The sequence below is a fragment of the Stegodyphus dumicola genome, chromosome 7 (genome assembly GCF_044657685.1).
Source record: "Stegodyphus dumicola isolate Sdum_Otavi_A_Nest chromosome 7, ASM4465768v1".
NCBI lineage: Eukaryota > Metazoa > Arthropoda > Arachnida > Araneae > Eresidae > Stegodyphus > Stegodyphus dumicola.
Genome location: NC_140774.1, coordinates 198823278 through 198844642, shown reverse-complemented (window position 1 = coordinate 198844642; position 21365 = coordinate 198823278). Strand labels below are relative to the sequence as shown.

At 31.9% G+C, this 21365-nt stretch overlaps 1 protein-coding gene across 1 annotated transcript in view; it reads right to left on the bottom strand.

The window, feature by feature from the left end:
• The window catches only part of LOC118197132 (long-chain-fatty-acid--CoA ligase 6-like), a 95804-nt gene extending 93831 nt beyond the window's left edge, over positions 1–1973 (bottom strand). The window contains exon 1 of the mRNA XM_085821218.1: positions 1773–1973. Within this exon, the coding sequence (XP_085677344.1) occupies positions 1773–1779 (7 nt within the window). The 5' untranslated portion in view covers positions 1780–1973. The remainder of the gene's footprint in view (positions 1–1772) is intronic.
• Positions 1974–21365: the final 19392 nt, after the last annotated feature.

The window sequence follows — 21365 nt, the reverse complement described above, 5'->3', positions numbered from 1 at the left end:
ATCGGTGTTCTTGACACAGCAATTATAGGACTTGAACGGCGGAACTTTGTAACTGAACAAGAAATTATGTCTGTTTAATAGAATTAAAGAGAAAGTATTATCACATGAAACGAAGCAAAACTTAAACAACTTTACATTGAAAGAAATGTTTAATAAAGTAAACAAATAAATATTAGGCTTTTTCTTTTTGCAAATTTTGATACCCTTTAGATCATAATTGTTCTTTATTTCATAAATTACGGTTTCATATTTTTAATTTTGGAATTTCTGCATGCCATCTTACAAGAGCCACGTGAGTATAGTTTGGTTGAATTATGGCAAAGCACACTAGAGTTATCTGTCTAAGGGGATGGATGCCTTTATGGAGGACTTTCTAAGGGAAATTGGCTCATATACACATTACGAACCATGAAAGTGACCATGGAGCCAGTCCATTTGTAGGATTCCAGCCCTGGACCGAACTACCAGTGTTCAGCGACTTTACCACTCAGCCACTGGTGGGCACCCACGCAAGCATAGCAATCACGTACGTTATATTCTCCCTGCTATCTACACTTGTGTCCAAAATGATCTTTACATGCACAAATTCTCAGATTTCTCAAAAACTGTAAACTGCAATTTTATGTGGAATGGTACATAATAGCAATATATATAAATATCAAAATAATAATTAAGACCAGAGCGTAATATATAAAACTGGAGGACAAAGCAATAAAAAAAATTCTTCTAAAAGGCAAGCTCACAATACAAATAATAAGTGCTCTCATTCTATGAGATAATGCTTATTTAGATAAAGTTTAAATGTTTGTAAACCTCTAAAAACTTAAAAGTTATTTTAATAGATGAGAGTTACTCTCTACATTCTTACTATCTATAAAAATGCAACTTTTTTTAAAAAATTAATATCTTAAAAAACCTACTTTCTATAGATTCAACAATATTGAGAAAACAGAGCATAGTTAATGACCAAGTGCATTCCCTATTATATCGTCAGCAATTTATTCTGCTATAAATCGTTTATCAAAAACTAATGCGTGTACCGTATATTAGGATTAAACAAAAAGTAAGAAATTTTCAAGAATTCATTCAAATTTACTTCAAGGAATTTCTTCAGTAATTTTAAATGAATATGCACATACAAGTACCTTATATAAAATACACAACTTCTGAAGAGTTCTGCATATCACATTTTCAGCATTAAATAAAAGAAGGAAATCCACTGTTTAATTAATACTGCATATCAAATAATTTCTTCCTTCCTAACATGGAACATATTCTTATACGTTGATATTATTTTCACATTTGTTAGCTATTCAGTTTAAAATATTCATAACTGAAAACCATATTTCAGCATACAAACGATGGATTTTGAAATGTTTGTACGCTTCCCATTTTTTACCCCCTCCCACATCAGTTTGAATTTTTACTTCGCTAAGACTGAATATCAAATGGATAACAATGAGCAGTTCTAAATACACAAGCAATACACCACCACAATTCACTACTACTCATACGATCGCTAAACACATTACGTGTGCCGGCAAATCTCATTAGCACATGCATTAATATAGGTATAATCTTTTAACATTATTGTTTTTTGCCGGTATGAAAGGCCACAAATTACGATCATGTTCATGAATGGCGCAAATACTGATAGAAAGAGGGGCTGCATTTTTGTTATTAAAAAAAAAAACACATGGGCGAATTTAAAATGCCGGATGATATCAACATACATTGTTTACAAGTATTATCTATATCAAAACATAACTTACTCAACATAGATAATTTATCAAGCTAATAGGATAACAATCACGAAGATAAACGCAGCTTGCTTGGATACGTACAGTTCGTATCTCAATTATCAATATGATTTCTCAGCGAGATAATTTAACCGGGAAACTTCGCCAAGAGGTGAGTATACACAAGAATACTGTTCAACTGGTTCAGATAATGCGTTTCTTTGAGAGGATTGGCTTAAAATAATACGCTCAACGTACAAACCAATCAAAGTGTGTCACGAGAAGGGTGTGATCCAACCAGATGGTTGAATTCATCGTATGATCACTGACGTAATTCTTGTTGTTGTTGCCACACACGTCCAAAAGCAAGAATATTGACTATTTAAAAAAAGAAAAGAAAAGAAAAGAAAAAGCACTGCGCTCTTCCATTAAAAATTATTTAAAAGTGTTTTGCATTTGTTTGTAAAATTTTTAAAATCTTTCATTAAATATTCACACATATTTTATTAAATATTTTCAAGCAATAGCTTGAAAATACCGGCAATTTTAACTCTTGTTTTTCCTCTCATTGTCAGTCTACACCTTTAATTACTCTTAAAATTCAATAGAACGCTTTCTATCGCCTTCTCTAATTAAAGAAAAGGTCATGGTGTTACATAATGCAAGATGACTATCGAATGACAACTGCAATTTTCATCAAATTTCATTTTACTCTATAATTTAGGTTTTACAGGTATATGCTTGATTAACAGCTGTCAATTGCATCAAGTGTTGGTTACGCCTGTAAACGCAGTAGTTAATTTAATCGTAATGACAGAGACTATGCATAAAAAATACCAACAACTGTCCCTTCTTACATCTTAGTTCTTTAACACTTTTGTTACGCACATCACCATCGGAACTAAGTTTCCTCACAGCTATCAGTGACACTGAAAGGATAAAAAGAAGCTTTATTTCTTCTATTTATAGTCGCTTTTGCTTCTTGCAGTCATTCAAAAACTCCACAATGCCGGATTTTTCAGAAGATGTCATGAATATCACATTTCTGAGCCACTGATAGATTCTTCATTCTCCCATTAAGGACACATACTCGACCAGCCGAGCAATTTTTGCTAGTGTGTTACGAAGCTTGTTTCGAGATGCTATCATATTCAGCATTTATATGAACTACGTCTCGCAATCAACACATACTACACAAGCATATTATGCTCCCGATGTCGGAATCCTATCATAGCGCAAGAATTTTACTCCAGTTACTACTACGTCATAAAAATGCATCTGTTCAGCTTTGCTTTTACAATGAAATTTGCTATTAATGTTGATATTATTAAAGTTTCCTTTAGCGAGGAAAATTAAGGATAATAATCCAAATTTTTCTCAGTTTGATAAATAAATTCCGTATTCAGTTACTACCTAGGTGAAGGCTTACATTTGATTAGCACGCTACATTTAAAAGCTGCAAATTAATAGCTGCTGAAAGACGACTCATCTTAATTGCTCGGAATTCTTTTCTTTCTGCTCATAACAAGCTGCTCGTTTGTAAGACAGTTATGCAAATTATACTTAATTATGTCTATTATATTTCTAAGTTTAAATGCACTCTTGAAAATCTGCAAATTCTATTAAATATTACACTTTGGTGAGTTTTTGCTGTTAGATGGAATGATAAATTTCGTGAGGATTAATATATCGCACATAAGAAAAAATAATCGGACAAAATCTCGAAAACATTCTATGGAAAAAATAGCACTCATGAGAACGTTACGATTTGGGCAAGATAATGAGTATAGTTAACAGGGGTTTCACCAGATTACTAGGTACGTAATCTACTACACTATCACGTAATCTACTACACTATCACAGATTACTAGGCACGTAGGTGTAATCACCAGATTACTAGGCACGGAGATATCGAAATTGATCATAAAATGTATAATTATTCCCAGGTCCAGGAGCGACTATAATGGTTTTGTATCAAACACATATCCAATAGGCCGATGCTATTCGCACCACCGGTGCGATTAGCCGCTTAAGCTATTCGCACCAACATTAACCACGCATGCGCACTGAGTTGTCAAAGGGCGGGTTTCTACTTTGGCGTAGTTTATCATTTTTTAAGCGTTGGCGACTTTCAAAAGATTAGAAAGGAAAATTTTTATATATATCCTTTTCTTATAAAATGAAGGAACACATTTCCTTTTATTAAAGTATATATAAAAAAGGGCAGATTTTTACGTTCGCAATGTTTATCCTTTTCCTGAACGGTTTGAATAGTTTCAATGACCGATTTGAAGGGGGGGCAAAATCGTGTTGACATTTTTTGTACATCTTAGAATACATTTAGTTTTAAAGATGTGTTTTGCGCAATCAAGTCTTTAATTCATTCCTCTTTGAAAAACTTCGTCCGATAAAAAATACTAAAAATTATACAGAGGATTTCTGTGTAGAAAATTTAGACATGAAATAAGTTAAAAGTGATTACATGAACTATTAAATGGATTATTCTGTATGCCTGCTTTTTTTTTATGGAAATACTCGGCAGTTTCAGGACACAAAAAGAGCTTCAAAGAACTTTGAAATATTAGTACAAACACATTAATCGATTAAATTGAAATAAATAATGGGATGTAATTTAAAAGACAGAAATAATTTAATGTAAGAGATTTAGATTTAAAAATTTGCACATACAAATGATTTATCAGACTTTGTAAGGTTTTATTTCATTAATAACTTTGATTTTGAAATATGGCATTTGAACCTATAAACCTGTGTGGATACTGAAAAAGTGATGAATGTATAAAAATATTATAATTTTCAGTTCTTATTGAATAATAATAGTTTGTTTGCATAAAAGTTTAAGTTTGCATAAAAATTCCTCTGTTAAATAAAAGAATTTAGGTAATTTCTGTAGCCTTTTTGTCAATACACTAAAGATTTTTTAACTAATTACTCGTCCTCTCTTGCAATTAGAACCATCATTAAATTCCTATTTTATCTAATCATTTCCTGAACATTATCATGTGTATACATTGACCTCGTCTTTGTAATTGATAATTATTACTTGCAAATTATTCTCTTGCTGGTGAACTATTAACAACCCTTTCTATTGCTGAGTTAGGGTTAACAACCTTCGCTCTCACTACCGCCTGTCTTACAGAAATCGGCGTAAAATGCTGGTACCTGGACTGCTTGTGCGCCTGCGCGAACGTAGGTGGTGTGAATAGCCTGTTAGCTATTCGCACCGTCGGTGCGATTATCCACTGCGTATCCAATATGTAAGGCTAGTAAAATATCACTAAAGAAAACTATCATTAAAATTTTTTGGCCGTAACCACAAACGTTAAAGTCTTTGATTTCTTGTCACTGACTGCCAGACCTGGAATAAGGTTTTCACAATTACGCAAAATCTGGAGAGGGTGACATATTTTAGTGAATTCTTAGATCTCAAGCCTTTTTCTTTACAAAATCTAAAATCTTTTACTTGCTCTGCTTCGGCTAGCAATATGAACAGTGTATATAAAAAGGACTATCTTCATCGTGAGTAAAGTAAATAAAAAGTTCCTTTTTAGTTCTGAAGAAACTGTCCGACAGTTCTTGGGGAAGAACGACATACTACTTGAGCTTCTGTCACACAGCTTCCCAGATCGTTTGCTCAAAGCGACGTTTTCGTTTTTATTTCCGGGGATATAAAAAGCTCTCAAAAATCAATTTAGTAATGTGGCTGAGGTGCCCTAAAAATAAAATAAATAATAATTAAAAAAATGAATAAATGACTGTATCAAGAGTTCCAGAGCTAAGTCCATGTTTTCAGCAGAATGTTGGGGGAAAAGGTATCGAATCCAATAAATCGAGAAAAAGGTATCGTTTGGGAAAAAGGTATCGAATAAATTGAAAAGAGGACTAAAATATGTGAACTCAAAATATAATAGGGCTGCTTAAAAATAATTTCGATTATTTTGGGGTATTCACTCTTATAATTCTAGAGGTTTCCTAGGTGACTCCAACCGTAATTGTTGCCTGTTTGTTAAGAAATCAGTTTAGAAAGAGTATGCATTTCATGGAGAAGTATTTACTGTACATGATCAAGCGTAACTGCCATCCAATAACAATAACCAAAATAGTTATAACAGCAACGAAAAGGGCGAAAGAGTACTAGATAGTAGTTTTGGAAGAGAAGAGGAAAAGAACAGTATTTTATATAATTTCTAAATTAAATCAGAGCATCTAGAACATAACCAAAACACTTCTGAGAGCAATGCATAAAATGGAAGAAATACAAGAATTGAATACCTATTTATAGTCGAAAATATTTAGTTGAAGAATACAGCTAAGCTTTTCAAATATAAAGAAAATAAAAATATAATATAAGATAAAAGTATTGTGATTAAAGACATGTCACTAAAATTTAAGTGAAGCTTTTTCTCATCTGTAACTTATCTTTTTCATTCGTTTGTAAGGATTCTAATTTTTACTAACGTTTATTTTATTTTAAAACTGTACTATCACTTCTTATTTTCTACTTCCGGCCAGAATTAAATGCTTTAACTTGTTTATGCAAATTGTCTTGCTAACGCCCAAGTATTTAAGTTGTGGCTTTTTGCCAAGAGTGAGAGAGAAAGGAGGAGTTTTAGGAAGCAAGCCGCTTACCACTGCAGTTTTACGAGTTTGCACTCAGTTGCTGTTTGCCTTTAAGGCCAGAGGTTTAGCCCTCTTGATATTTGAAAATGTAGTGTAGTTTCAGCAGCTCTGCGTACTAAATACGTACCCTTTTAAATAAAGGCCAGTCTTAGTGCTAGGCATTTGTATACTAATTCAAAGTTAGCTTTTAGTTAGAGTTTTAGTTAATAGTTTTATATTCTTACGTTCAGACCACAAGTGGTTGGTCTCTGTATCCCGAAGTTACTTATAAAAGTATAGAAAACTTATAAAATTACTTATAAAAGATTACTTATAAAAGTATAGAAAATAAAGGGTTTCGTATACCCTTCCTGCTTGTGTCGTCTGTTACACACAAATCTGGAACATAGCTTGAGTAAGCTCCCTGTTCCTATTCAGGACACATCATGTTTCCAAAGCAAATCAAGAGAAACACAAGTCGTGACACATTGAAAGAAACTTGATATGTATTTCTAGCTCAAATGGGCGTTAGCCAGAAGGACTAGCCTCGAAACGGCATTTTGTGTCGAATCATTTTAAATGTCCGAATCACTTTTGTTGCCACCAAATATTACGCCCTATATTATATTTAAAGAAACTAAATAATGAAGAAAAATGTACGTATGTTTCTCGCATTGTGGAAAAAACAACAGTACCTAGTAACAGTAGCCATCAAATTTTGAGTAATGTAGTCTCCATACAAAGCGAGCAATGTACGGGGAAAAAATTATCTCCAGCGCACGAGACTGTCTATCGGAAATTCTAAAGATATGCTGTTTTAAAATATTTTTAACCAAAAGAGACATTAGACCAAATGCTCTTGAAAGTGTATGAATGTGTAAATGAAATAAAAACGCTTCTTTGGCTGTAATATAAAATCTGAAAGCTTTCTGACTTTTTAAAAACTCTTTTATTATTATTTTATTTATTTATTTCACTTTTTTTGGATGATGTGACGATGGAACTAATATACCCCGGCGAACAGTTAACCGAACACTATTTATGAGACTAGCAAATAATAGTTACTTCATGTATTTTTACTTTTAGCAAATGAAAAACACAAATCCACTTCTATTGGACGTTTACGTAAAAAATATAGCTTTTTCTTTCTCTTCTTAGCTAATCGCACTTCTCTGAAAATTAGATTATTTAAGTGGTGCGTATTACGTTGAAGTCACTATGAAAATCTTCAAATGGTTTCGAAGATATACTTCATAAACAGACAAACTTAACAAACACTGACAAACTTTACAAACTTAGAGAATACCAGAGCCTGGTACTTTATTCTTCATTGAACTTACGCTTTCGTTTTAGCTTGGTTTGTAATAAAATGTGATTGTTAACAGCGAACGCGTATCTATAATCATACATTATGAGAAAATGTCTCTGTTGTTTACTTGTTTTATTTAGCTTGATTTATTTGTTTGTTTGGGTCAAATCTTGAAATTAATTTGTCTCTCTTTTAGAGTCGATTTCTCGCAAATTATAATGTATACGCATTGGTGATGATAATGCAATACTTTACAAGAACCTTTTCAGATCTCAGTACAAACTTTTTCCCCTGAAATTTAACGCTCAACGGTTCTAAAATAGCCTTGTTTCACGATCCAACAGTCCATCACAGAATTTCACTCTTTACACTGTTGATTCTAGCAAATAAAGTTCCTTCAGTAATGTAATTTACCAGTGTTAACAAATGTAATTTGAAATATTGGGCATCCGTAGAAAAATTCCCATTAGGTGGCAAAGATTAAAGACAAATAATTACATCAATAACCTTTTATTTAATTATTTAATTCTGCGTTCAAAGCGATTATAGAATACAGTACTGCATTAATAGAAAAACATATTCTATACACATACTGTGCATTGTATTAATAGAAAAAAGAATTTTTTTATTCGAATCGCGGAACAAACTCCCATTCTCTCCATGATCCTGGAATTTCGCTTCTGAAATACGGTAACCCTAAAAATACATCTGTTCTTGATCTTTCTTTATTTTATATTACATATTTTTTTTTTTTTTTTTTAAGAAATAAGAATACAGCTGGTTAAATACGAAATGTGTTTCATACATTGTAGAAAGAATCCCATCTGCTTATTATGTTTGATGATAATGATATATCAAATGCCATATATTCGAAGAATTGTGTGGCTATAAAGTTTAATTCAAAAAATGCCAAAGTGAAAGTTTTATCTTTAAGATTAAGTCCTAAATGTATTAAAAATTTTAGCTACTATGTTGGTACAATCAGCTCTTTTAAAGTCTGCTACATTATATGCACTTTATGTCTGTATTACATGATTTTCATTCATGATTTTATCAGCTAAATATGATATTCATGATAAATTAAATATGTTTAGGCAGTTTACGAAATTAAACGTGAAATAAAATACAGTCAGTCTGAAATGCGTATCTTTCAGTTAATGCAAAATAAAGCGTCATTGTCCCAAATAAGCGAAACATCCAAAAAATCGTTGTTGCCATAAAGTAAAAAAGCGAAACCACCACACATTACGTCATCCAACATGGCGGCATCTGCGTCATATCAGGGTGTCACGTGATCAAAAAATGGCGGCACATGTTATGTATTCTTCCAGGTGCGGATCATTCATGTTGTTTGACCCCAAACTGCTATTTTCTAATAGTACGTTATTGATGAGAAGAAAAATGTCAGCTGTTGAAGCTAACGAATATCGTATGCTTCTATTTTTGAAACACTTTTAGCGATAATAAAAATTTAAACTTATTATATGGAAAATAGTTGATGGACAATAAGACACCCTATACATCATGAAAAGCTTAAAGATATACAATATAAAGCATACCACATTGTTTCACACGGGCACACTGCTTATACTGAAAGTTTCTATTAGGATAATGTAATTAGGACGTTTTTGAATATATCTTGCACCCCAATTAAATATTACCCTAAATTTGTGCTTCCAAATTAAAGCTGCCATTCATGGAAAAAAAATTAACTCTGGCAGAAAAATATTCCACGTTATCTAGGTTTTAAAATGCCTAGAATAGAAACGTAGGCAATAAAATAGCATTTGTAAGATAATGAAACTGCAACCATAGCAACATTTTTGATAAGAACTTGAACTGTCTTGGATTAACACAATGATAAGAGGTCATCATACAACTTTTTACTCATGATACACTATTTTTTAGATTAAATAATGCTTATTCAGCCTGATATTATTCTCCGATGATACATCTCGTACGATTTTTAGTGTAACTGCCTTTATCAACACTTTTTAAATATTTTATACCCTGACACATCTGTCATACGAGTAACACGAGAGATCTTGTGACTTATCCAAAGAGTAACCTTTTTTGAAGAACGTCACATTGTGCGTCAATTATTGTTTCAAAAAAAGATAACTGATAAATTAATTCTCTTGTTTTAGATTTTGATTAATAAACTTAAAGCGGAAGAATTCATTTACCTACTAAAAAATATTTTTAACAACCATTATACATTTAGATGCACAGTGTGTCCACAAAGTCTTAGGACTAGTTCGTACAAAATCGAAAGCTGAAAGAAACATCATTCTTACTTCTCAGCCTTCAGCCTTCAATATACAATTCTTGTAAGTCTCTACAACGTTTGGCATATTTATGCAGGTGTTTCGTTCCATTATAGAATTCACTTTTGCAACACTGTTTATTGTATTCCTCTTTTTGAATATTGTTTCGTTACCGTTTTCAGAACGTCTTTCGAATTATTAAAATAAGGACCTCTGCGGTAAAAATCCACTTTACGAAGAGGAAGTAGTCTAGTAACGTAATCTTCCACAGAATATGGGCATTTGGGAAGCCCTAATTTGGAATTTGAAATTTGTTTTATTATCGATTTCATATTTTGTAACACTTTAACGAATTTTTGATTATAATAAACTCAACGATTTGAAAGCGAGCAATGGCAACACTCTACAGAAGGGGGGAATAAATAAATAATAATTAAAAAAAACTGAAAGATTTCAGGTTTTAAATTACGTCTAAAGGGGCGTTTTCTTAACATTTTGTCTGTTACCTTATTAAATATCACATTCTTCGCACTTAAACCATAAAATTCAGATCAAGAGCCATATCGCAAAATAGTTTTAAACTGAGCACATCTTCAGCATTTCCGATACAGAGTCTCGCGCGCTGGAGATAAAAAGGTTTTTTTTTTTCCTCTACAACGTTCCATGGCTCGCTTTGAAATCCTTGAGTTTGTTAATCAAAATTCGTTAAAGTTTTATAAAATCTGTAATCAATAATAAAACAAACTTCAAATTTCAAATTTGGTCTTCCAGATGCCCACATTCGCAGTAGGATTACGTCAGTCAAAATTCTATGGCTCTATGTACCATTGTTTTACCACAATGCGAGAAACATACATACATTTAAGCAGAATTTTCATTATTTAATTTCTTCAAGTATAATGCAGGACTCGAACATTTGGTGCGAACAGTTTGAAAAGTGAAACGGACTTTTATAGTGAACCAACGCGAAATCGCAAAACGAAAACAATAGTCCTTCAGGGACAAAGCCCCTTTGGACTAATTATCTCCAGCGCGCGAGGCTGTGTATCACAAATTCTAAGGATATGCTCTTTTTAAATTATTTTGCGATATTGTTGTTGAATTGAATTTTATGGTTTAGGTGCGAAGAACATGATATTGATGCGTGCGTACGGGTTCGTTATGAAATGAATGCACAAGTCCGAGGAAAAATGAACAAAAATTTATTATTATCACAACAAAAATGCTTAAATTTTTTTCAAATTATCATGCAGTATTACAATATCTCACAGTAGTTATCTTTTAACTACTCAAATGTCCAATAGAACGTAATTAAAAACAGCTAAAGAACGCTAATCCGCGAATTCGCTACAATCAACAAGAGCAGTTTTCTAAACAACAACAAACTAAGCAACTACTACAAACTGAGATGTTTTCCTCCTTTTATAAGATTTTAAAATCACGTGCTAGAATTTTCCAGTAATTTCTCGAAATCAAAAAGAGATATTTATTTATTTAATGCACGCGCTCTTGTATTTTCAACTTTCCGGCTTAGCCTTCCTTCAATATTCGTCACGCGCTGCACTGCGCGAGAAATAAAACCATTTAATTTATAATTGAACTAACATTAGCTTTTTAAATACCAAATTCGTAACAATATTTAATAAATAAAGGTACTACACAAAACGTTAAAGAAACGCCCCTTTGGGTGTAATATCAAATCTGAAAGCTTTCAGGTTGTTTTCTTTTATATTGCTTTCTTTTCTTTTTTTCATCGCTCCTACCCTTACAACATTTCATTTGAGACATGCAAACTAAAAAGCAAAAACTAACGAAAAAAATTTGAAGCGATTACTGTCCAGAATGCACAAATATACGACCATTAAACAGAAGCGAAAGATTTAGTGTTTTCTAAACTCTAATTAGCATTATCATAGTGTTCTATTTATTTTCAGGAAGAAGCAATAGGTTATCGAAGTACAATTTACACTATATTTTATCCTACAATCAGCTACGGAAGTTTAGTTCCCGGAAAGGAATTCTTGTCAAAGATATGGTCGGTTAAAGTAAAAAGCCAGGCCGTATAAGACAGACGTTCGTTCTGTTCTCTGTTTTAGATTAGGTGTGAATAAAATACAACTCAAATTTTTCTTGGGGAAAAAACTCAAGCGGATATACTTTCGTTATATCACTTTATTTATTATCCAGTATGAAATGAAATACCTACAGGAATACTGGAGGGGGAATTGGGTTTTCATATACAGTTCGGTCCATATCGATATTGCCGGACTATCGCTTAGAATATGCTATATTTCCGGCTCCTGACACATATGCCCGAAGTGGCGCCTGACATGAAAGTGTCCGAATCGATGAAAGAGATGTCTAAGATGGTAAAAGAAGGGGGTGACCAATTGTCATAAGGCAGAAAAAAAAAAAAAAAAAAAAAAAAAAAATCCAAGCTAAAGCTGCAGACCAGCAGAGGCAAGTGTTGGTGTGAAGCATATCATGGCAGTTGGAGTGGTGAACAGATAAACTTAAAAATGTAAATACAATTACAAAATACTCAGTACAATTGGAAAAATATACAAGAAAAATAAAATGAAAAGCATGTACGCTATATACAAGCTGCAGCAACTACGTAGGGAAGTTGGAGTCGCAAATGTGGGCCGCAGATTGCCTGATATTTTTCTCAGTGAGTATTAGATAATCAAAAACTTTAAAGTTTTCCATATGAGGATAGTTTAATGCCTTATTAAAGAAGTTTTCATTCGTTTTGTGAAGGAAGGTCTTGACAGTTTCGATTTTGAAGACGCGGTGAAGCATGTCATTAGAAACATAAAAGTGTAATATGTCTAGGAAACTTATCTTGCATTATTCATTCAAATCCTTCTTTGAAATCGCCGCCCCGGCAAGGAAGGCATGTGTAAAAATTGGACGGACTAAAGCTGTATAAAGTGCCTTTTACGCAGTAAGTCAAGTTTGGAGAATTTTCCTAACAGCGGCATGAGGTTTTTCATTACTACAATAGATTTTCTCCTGACATTTTTAATGTGCTCCGTCCAGGTGAATTTGTGATTCAAGATAACTCCAAGATAGTTTGCTTGTTTCACAATAGGAATTTCCATGTTTAAGAGCGTGAGTTTGACATCGATCGGTATTCTGGGAGTTCTTTTGCTGAAAGTAAGAAGATTTGACTTTGAAGCATTGATGGGGATCCTCCATCCATTTCGTACATCAGTGTTCTATGTGCGGTATCATATCCTGTAGTCTGTTGGCAGCTATGACTGGGCTCAATGACTTCAAAGCAATAGCCGTGTCGTCGGCGTAACAACCAATTTTAATACCTGTCAAAGGCGTAGAAAAATCAGCAACATAAAGTAGATAGAGTATAGACCCAAGGATGGCTACTCCCTCATTAAATGTTTTTTTTTTATCAGAGGTGTCCTGACCAATGTCCACAAAAAACTTTTTACTTTTAATAAAAGAATAAATCAGGAGGGTCATTTCTCTGCTGAAATTTTTGCAAATGAGTTTAAAAATAAGCTCCTCATGCCAGACGCGGTCGAATGCTTTCGCCACGGCTAGCATGGGTAAGGCAACTTTCTCATTGTTATGAGTTGCAGAGCCAGTAAATTCTGTGAATCGAACTAGTTGCTTTTTTTTTTTTTTCCCATATAAAGCAAGGTTTTTAAAAATAAAAATGTGAGTGTTTTCCGAAGTTAGATTTATAAAAATATAAGTCTTAGTTTTGAGATATTACGATATTTATTCTCATCCCCTCCTCCCAAAAAAGAGTATTCTATTTTTTTACCATTATTTGAGAGGTTTTATACTGAACTTTTTATTATGTATTGTTTACTAGTTCAACTGCACATATTCTTTATAAACAGTGATTCAAATGATTTTCGCATTTAAGTATTTGAAAACTGGGTATAAAATATGTTCTTTAAAATATGTGAAGTTGATCTTAACGATTTTCCTCCATCTCTTTATTTTTAATTTGCCGTTATATGAGAAACCAGCAACAATCATAAATCCCTTTGTAAAACGTTATTTAGATTCTTTGAACTATGTTTTAAGATTTTTTTATCCACCTTGATGATAATAAATGGATCTCTTTTTATTTACAGTCATTTAAATACAGCGAAGATACATCAACTGTGACATTTTTCCCATTTTTGTCCGGATAATTGTTTCGCATAACGAATTCTGTAGCGCGTTCTGTGATATGTCGTGGAGAAAGATGATACACATTTTGTTATTTCGCCTTTTTAAGTTTCAAATCAGCATTAACCACTTTGTTTACAGTTTAAATGGGCATACCTGTCGTAGCTTTAGATATAGAAAAACCATGGCTTTTATGGCGTTTTTTAATAACTAGATATGAATAATTTTCTTCGGAAAGAGCACAGACATAGACTTCCATCCATTGATTCTTTAAAAGCGCCATTTTTCATGAAAACAAAACCGTAAAGTAGCAGACGATAATTTACACTTTCAAATAGTATATAGTTGAAGAAAAATGTTCCAAGTAGATGATTTTTTTATAGCAACGTAAAATCGTCTAAAAAATGTGCAAATAGCTTCTGTATAATATTTTATTTACATAACATATTTTATTAGTTACATCACGCAGCAAAAAGACGAATTAAACGTCATTTTAAACAAATGTATATATTATAAATATTGTTCTACGATGACATATTTTTTCAGGTTTATTTAAAAACTTTTTACATGTTTTTCAATGAAACATTTTAACTCATTTTTCTCTTTGTTGGCAATCTTTTGCCGATTCATGTATTAAAATACAGTTTTTATACGTCGGCAGTTAGATAGACTCAAGCATTAGAACAGCTGAGATAATTCTTATTGTAAATCTAAACTTTTATTGATTTTCAAGGAAGTAGTTTAAATGTAAAGGCAATTATGTCACCATCTCCAAAATTGTACTGAAAATAATGGTTCAACTAAGTATGAGTTATTCGAATGGACAAAGCCCACTTCGCAACTTTTGTTGCATTGTATTTCAAACAGGTTGTAATACTAGTTCTTAGCAATAGGATTTTGCTGCATAAAAATATGATAAAATTTATTGTAGTGAAACTTACTTCATACTGATATCTTTATATATATAAGCGGCTAAAGTGTGTGTCGCCGATAGTTTATTGTTGCCACTCGGAAAAATGAGCTCGGAAATTAACGTTTCCGCAGTTTTTAATTAATATCTCGGCCGATTAAAGTCTTACGAAGAGGAGAATGGTATCTATGGATTCGGAGAATTTTTTGAATCCGAGGATATGCGTCTCGAATTTCAACTCGGCGCCGTTCCGTAGATATTGGAGAAAAAAGAATTTGTCATGTAGCCAAATCCCTCTAATAGGAAAAATCCAAGAAAGAAAGTGGAAAATGTAGGGAAAACGTGGGGGAAAATTAGTTTTTAATTAATATCCCGGCTAATTAAAGTCCCAAGAAGACGCGAATGGTCAAAATGGCGTGCCACTGACCTGCAGAATCCAATGGTGTGCTTCGCTAAGCCCGGGAGCCAGCCGTTGCGGAGGAGAAGATGTTACTTCATCCCATATAGTATATATGCGGCTTAAGTGTCTGTTTGTCGCCGATAGTTTATTGGTTGCTTGCGTAACTGTACTAGCCAATGGGGTGAAGTTGCTACGGCACAGGGTTGCCGTTTCAATTGAGACGTAGACAATTTCCTGTAAAACTTGCCTTTGCTATGACCATCCATAAGTCTCAAAGACAAACGCTTAAGCGTTTTGACATTTTTTTACCTGAGCCTGCATTTGAACACGGTCAACTTTATGTTGCCTGTTCAAGAGTTCGTGAAAGAACGGACGTAAAATTAAAAATAATGGACGGCAAGGCGAGCTTAAAAATGATGGAAAGATCTACACAAGAAATGTTGTGTACAAAGAGATCTTTGACATGTGAATTAACATTTCATTATTTAAATCACCTTTATTGATTCATTTAGCGGTGGCTCGTAAGAAATGTACTGCCAGTGGTTTCCTTCATTGCACTCTACTTTAAGCAATTAAGCAAGTAGAAGGGGAAACCCCCGTGGGGCAGTAAGCAAAGGGGTGTCCTCGCCGCCTGCCCTGGGTAATTCAGTTTAAATTAGCAGACATCTTTGCACAAATCATTTTAATTACAATTTATAATATCTAGAACAGCGGTCATTTCGTATGACCGCCGGGCGTTCTAGTTTCAATATATTCAAACTGACTCCATAATGATATTTTATATACAAGAGTACATGCATTTAATTCCAGATGATAGTTTTAAGTAAACTGCATTTTAAATTGTCACAGCACACGCAAGAATACTTTTGGTTAAACGTTTCTTACGAATTATTGAGTAACTATCACTTTCCATGGAAAAATCTGCGAAACAGGCATAAAAAATTTCACAAATACAAATAACCTTAGTTACATGCCTCACGAACTCAAATCAACAAAATTCTTGAATTATCAGTTTTATTCTGTATGTGAACTCTGAAACACGTGTAGCTGAACGAAGAATATACCGCGTAAACGCAGAGAAACTCTTCTTTTCCTTTTAGAAAATTTCTGTTTAAAAAACATTTAATCCCTCAAAAATATTCATTGATTGATGACGCATTCAAGGTCAATACAGCAATTACTTTCCTTTAGAAAATAAATGCATAGTCATTTTCTTTAAAGAAATGAAGATGCACAGGACTGTTTTATTTAGGGGAAAGATGAAGAAAAAACGTTTCAAAAGTATGATAATAATACAGACCGTTGGATAAAAGTTACATGATGGAACTTCCTAACTGTAAAACGCCTCTGCTGAAATGAGATCAGATTTTAAATTTTATCTCAAAACATCTTTCTCTGCAACTCTATTCAATCGCATTAAAAAATCTGGAAGATTTCAGATTTCAACGGTTGCCCAAAAGGCTTTGTTTATGTTTTTTACGCTATCCCTGAGCTTGTAGTCTACGGCTGTTACATTAACTCTTTTTTTGTTTTGTTTTATTAACTTTGATTTAAGGGTAATAGCTTTGTTTTTACTTTTTAAGAAGCAGGGACATATAATGTAAATAAATGGTTTCAAAGAGATTGGAAAATCGAAGTACATTCTGCAGTAATTATTTAGGATTCTAATAACGTTTGAAAACAGTCAAATCAAAATCTATTAATAATTAACTGAACAACGTTTGAAATTAACTAACAAAAGTTTGGAGCTCAGAAACTGTGATCATTCTGTGTCTAATCCTCGGATTTCTGGTAATGATTCATTGCAGTTTTCACATCTTTTATATTGTTTATAATGCATTGTTTTCTTAAGTATTTTATTACCTCATCGTTCTTTGGTTATGCATGTTTATCGACCAGGATTAACTTTGCTCATATATTGTTATTTTGTTAATTGTGTTTTGTTGTCAAGAAATTTATTAATTACGTGGTTGTTGCATGGCAGGGTGCTTTAAAATCAAAGAAAACTCAAACTTCTTTTTCCATATATTCTTTGACCAAATTACGATATCGTACAGGAAGAATTGTCGAAATATGCGTCAACTCCGTTTGCATTGCGACCTAAATTACACTGTTCTGTAGAAATCATTTCATACATCTTTTACATAGTGAGTATGCTATTGCCATCTAAAAGCCAAATCAAATTATTGCAAGTTTTTACTTCCTTGTACGAAGTAAAAAGGAAGTACTGTAATAGCGAAAAGTTTCAGGCAGCATATTTCAACGAAAATATCCATTTTGACCGCTATCGAATGCAAATTAACGATGTTTTTGTGTGATATCTCTACGTAAGGACAGAATAAAAAACTCGTTTCCTCCAAAAAAATTATAAAACTGCTTTAAAACGAATTCTGAAGAGAATTTTTCGTGGCGTCTGTACGAACATATGTACGTACGTGCGTACGTAGGTATCTCGCATAACTCAAAAACGAGTAACCTCAGAACGTTGAAATTTTGTATATAGGACTGCTATAAGATGTAAATGTGCACCTCGTATTTTGGTTGCAATCGGCCGCACCAAACGTATATAAATATATTTATATATGTGTGTGTGTGTGATTATGGCAAAGCCTCGAGGGCTATCTGCCTAAGGGGAGGGATGCATTCGTGGAGGACTTTCTAAGGGAAACTGGCTCGTATACACGTTACACATGGGGAAAATATATTTATATATATATCCACTCTGTTACACGGCTCAGTGATCTCAGTTTCTTTACTCTTATATGTTTGTAAATTGTACATTTTTTTTCTTTAAAATGATTGAATTATGCTGTTTTTATCGTCCGGTTAAGGTTTTTATGCCTTTAGTAAATCTGTATGCAATATTTTTTGAATTATCAACAATTTTAAAGCTGTTTAAGTGCCGCTAAGCCTTTTTTTTATGGCGGCCATTGATTGTTTACATTTGAAACAACAGACTAGTGGATTTGTTGCCAATCTAAAGAAACTTAGCTTCGCAACAACAAAGATAACGCCTTCATTTATTATTGCCAATTAAATCATGCTTAATCCTTTCTGGAATATTTTCGAGGAAATAAGTGTTTAAGATTTACTTCGTAATTTTTAATATAGATATTTGAATTTTTATGTATTTTTTGCCTTCTCGCGAAGTGAGAACTGAATTAATTGAAAGAGAAATATTCAGTCGTCTGTGAAAAACTGTTTCTTTTTTGTTTTGTTTGCTTAATTTCTTTTATACATCATTCTAGTTTTATTATAGTATTTGAATAGAACATGTGGCAACGATTAGATATTTATATTCTTTAAATGATATACATTTTGTGCATTATGAGTTATAATATGAACGAAATATATTACTGTTAAGTGAATCTAGAGCCAGAGTGTCGCTATGGTAAACAAATACTAGAGTGAATTTTAAAGAATGCATTTATTCTATAGTGGTTTATGCGCTGTCGGCGAAGTAGATTTAATTCAATCCAATAAGTTTAAATGAAATGCAATAAAAAATGCGTATAATTTAATATTCCGTACAAGGAAGTCATGTGGTGTACACATCAGATTTTTTACATATGTGATCTGATTATTTTCATTAAATTTCGAGCGGAAGTGTATTTTTACTAAGGAAGTATTGTAATCACGAAAGATTCCTGGCACCATATTCAACGAAAATATCCATTTTGACCGCTAGCGAATGAAATTTAACGATGTTTTTGCGTGACTTCTGTAAGTAAGCGCAGAATAAATAACTCTTTTTCCCGAAACGAATTATAAAACTGATTTAAAATGGATTCAGAAGATAATTTGTCGTGGCGTCTGTACGCACGTACGTATGTATGTATCTCTCATAAATCAAAAACGAGTAGCCTTAGAACATTGAAATTTTGCATATAGGACTGCTATAACATGTAGATGTGCACCTCGGATTTTGGTTGCAATCCGCCGCACCAAAAGTATATAAATATATGTAGATATATATATCCACTGTTACTCGGCTTTTTTATTCTTATATGTTCGTAAATTGTGCATTTTTTCCTTTAAAAATGATTGAATGATGTTGTTCTTATCTTCCAGTTTATGCCTTTAATTAATATGAATGCAATAGTTGTAGAATTATTAACAATTGAAAAGTTGTTTTAAGTGCGGCTAAGCCTAATTTTTTTTTATCATAGCAGCCATATTCGTTTACATTTGAAACATAGCAGCTTAGTGAATTAAGTCTTTTTGCACCTTCAGTGTCTTTTTGCCTAGTGGAACGGTAGGAAACTTTTAGTTTTGTGCACCGAAAAATCTGCCTTCTGGTCCGCTCGCCGAATTGCTTGTTTTTGCGTAAAAACTGTAATATTAATGGTAAATTTTTTTTTTATTGTTTTAACTTTATTTGGTGTTTTATGTTTTTCTAAATTTTCAATGGAAATATTTTGGTTTTTTTATGTATTTTTGCCTTGCCGCGAAGTGAGAACTGAAATAATTGAATGAGAAATGTATCGGTAATGAAATTCGAGAAAATCAGTTTAAACGAAATGCAGGAAAAAATGCGTATAATATTCCGTACAAGGAAAGTTATTTTTCAAGTTTTAAAGTCTCATTGATGTAATAAATACCTCCAATCTTTTATTTTACATTAGGACTAACTTTTTAAAAATTCTAATAATTTTTCAAGTTTCCTTTTCTACATCATTGTATTTTTTCTGTCATAAATACTGTTTCAAATGTGTTGAATGCTAACCTGCTACTAGAAACTGGTTATATGTGTGGTACTAGTTAGAGTTTCATATAAAAAATTCACCAAAAGTTTGCATTTGCAAAAAAACACAAATGCTACTTTTTCCCTTCGAGACTTGTGTATCGCGCAATTCTAGATCTCTCTCTGTTAAATTTGATTCTGACTGGTACACATCAGTTAAAGTAATCAATAATATAATTAATATTTTCTAAAGTATTATTAAAACTGTATTTGATCCAGGTCGCTTTTAAAACATTAAAATTAGAACTAAAAATATTTATTATAACTATATCGTATACATCAAAATGGCAAGTTTAATTTTTAATCTTAGTAACTTCATGTAATATAATATAATCTGTAGGAAACTGTTTAATTCAGCATCTGCAAACCTTTTTTGATTGTATACCCCTAAGACAAAAATAATTAGAAGATATACCTCTTATATTATAATACAGTAGAATATTATGTAGTTTAATGTAATATAGTATAATATTACATAGTTTAATATAATATAGTATAATGTAATATAATACAGTATAATATTATACAGTATTATATAACACAATATAATTTTAATAATATATATAACATAATTTTATACAGTATAATGTAATACCGTATATATATAATACAGTATAATATAACACAATATAATGTTATATAATATAATATACTATACTATTTGAGAGTTATAATATGATATAATACAATATAATATAATACCGTATGTATATAATACAGTATAATATAACACAATATAATATTATATAACATAATATAGTACAATATTATAGTGTATAATATGATATAATACAATATAATATAATATAATACAGTATAATGTAATACAATATAATAGAATATTGTATAGTATAATATAATAAAATATAATATTATAGAAATAATATAATATTATATTTTATTATATTATGTTATATTATATAGCATAATGTAATATAATATTATATAGAATAATGTTATACAGTGTAATATATTATATTATATAGTATAATATAACATAATATAAGATAATATGATACAGTATAACATATATATGTGTGAATGGTAAAAAATCGAATTTTTATTACTTACTTATTTAAAAAAATATGCATACATTTAAATTAAATTATAAATTTATATTGTGTGTTCAAATTTAATGTGATCAGTGGGACTGTATTTGCATGGTAATATCGAGAAACTCTGATTCGATGCCTGTGCACTTCAAAGATCTCGTCCCTCAACTTTTAGAGGTAT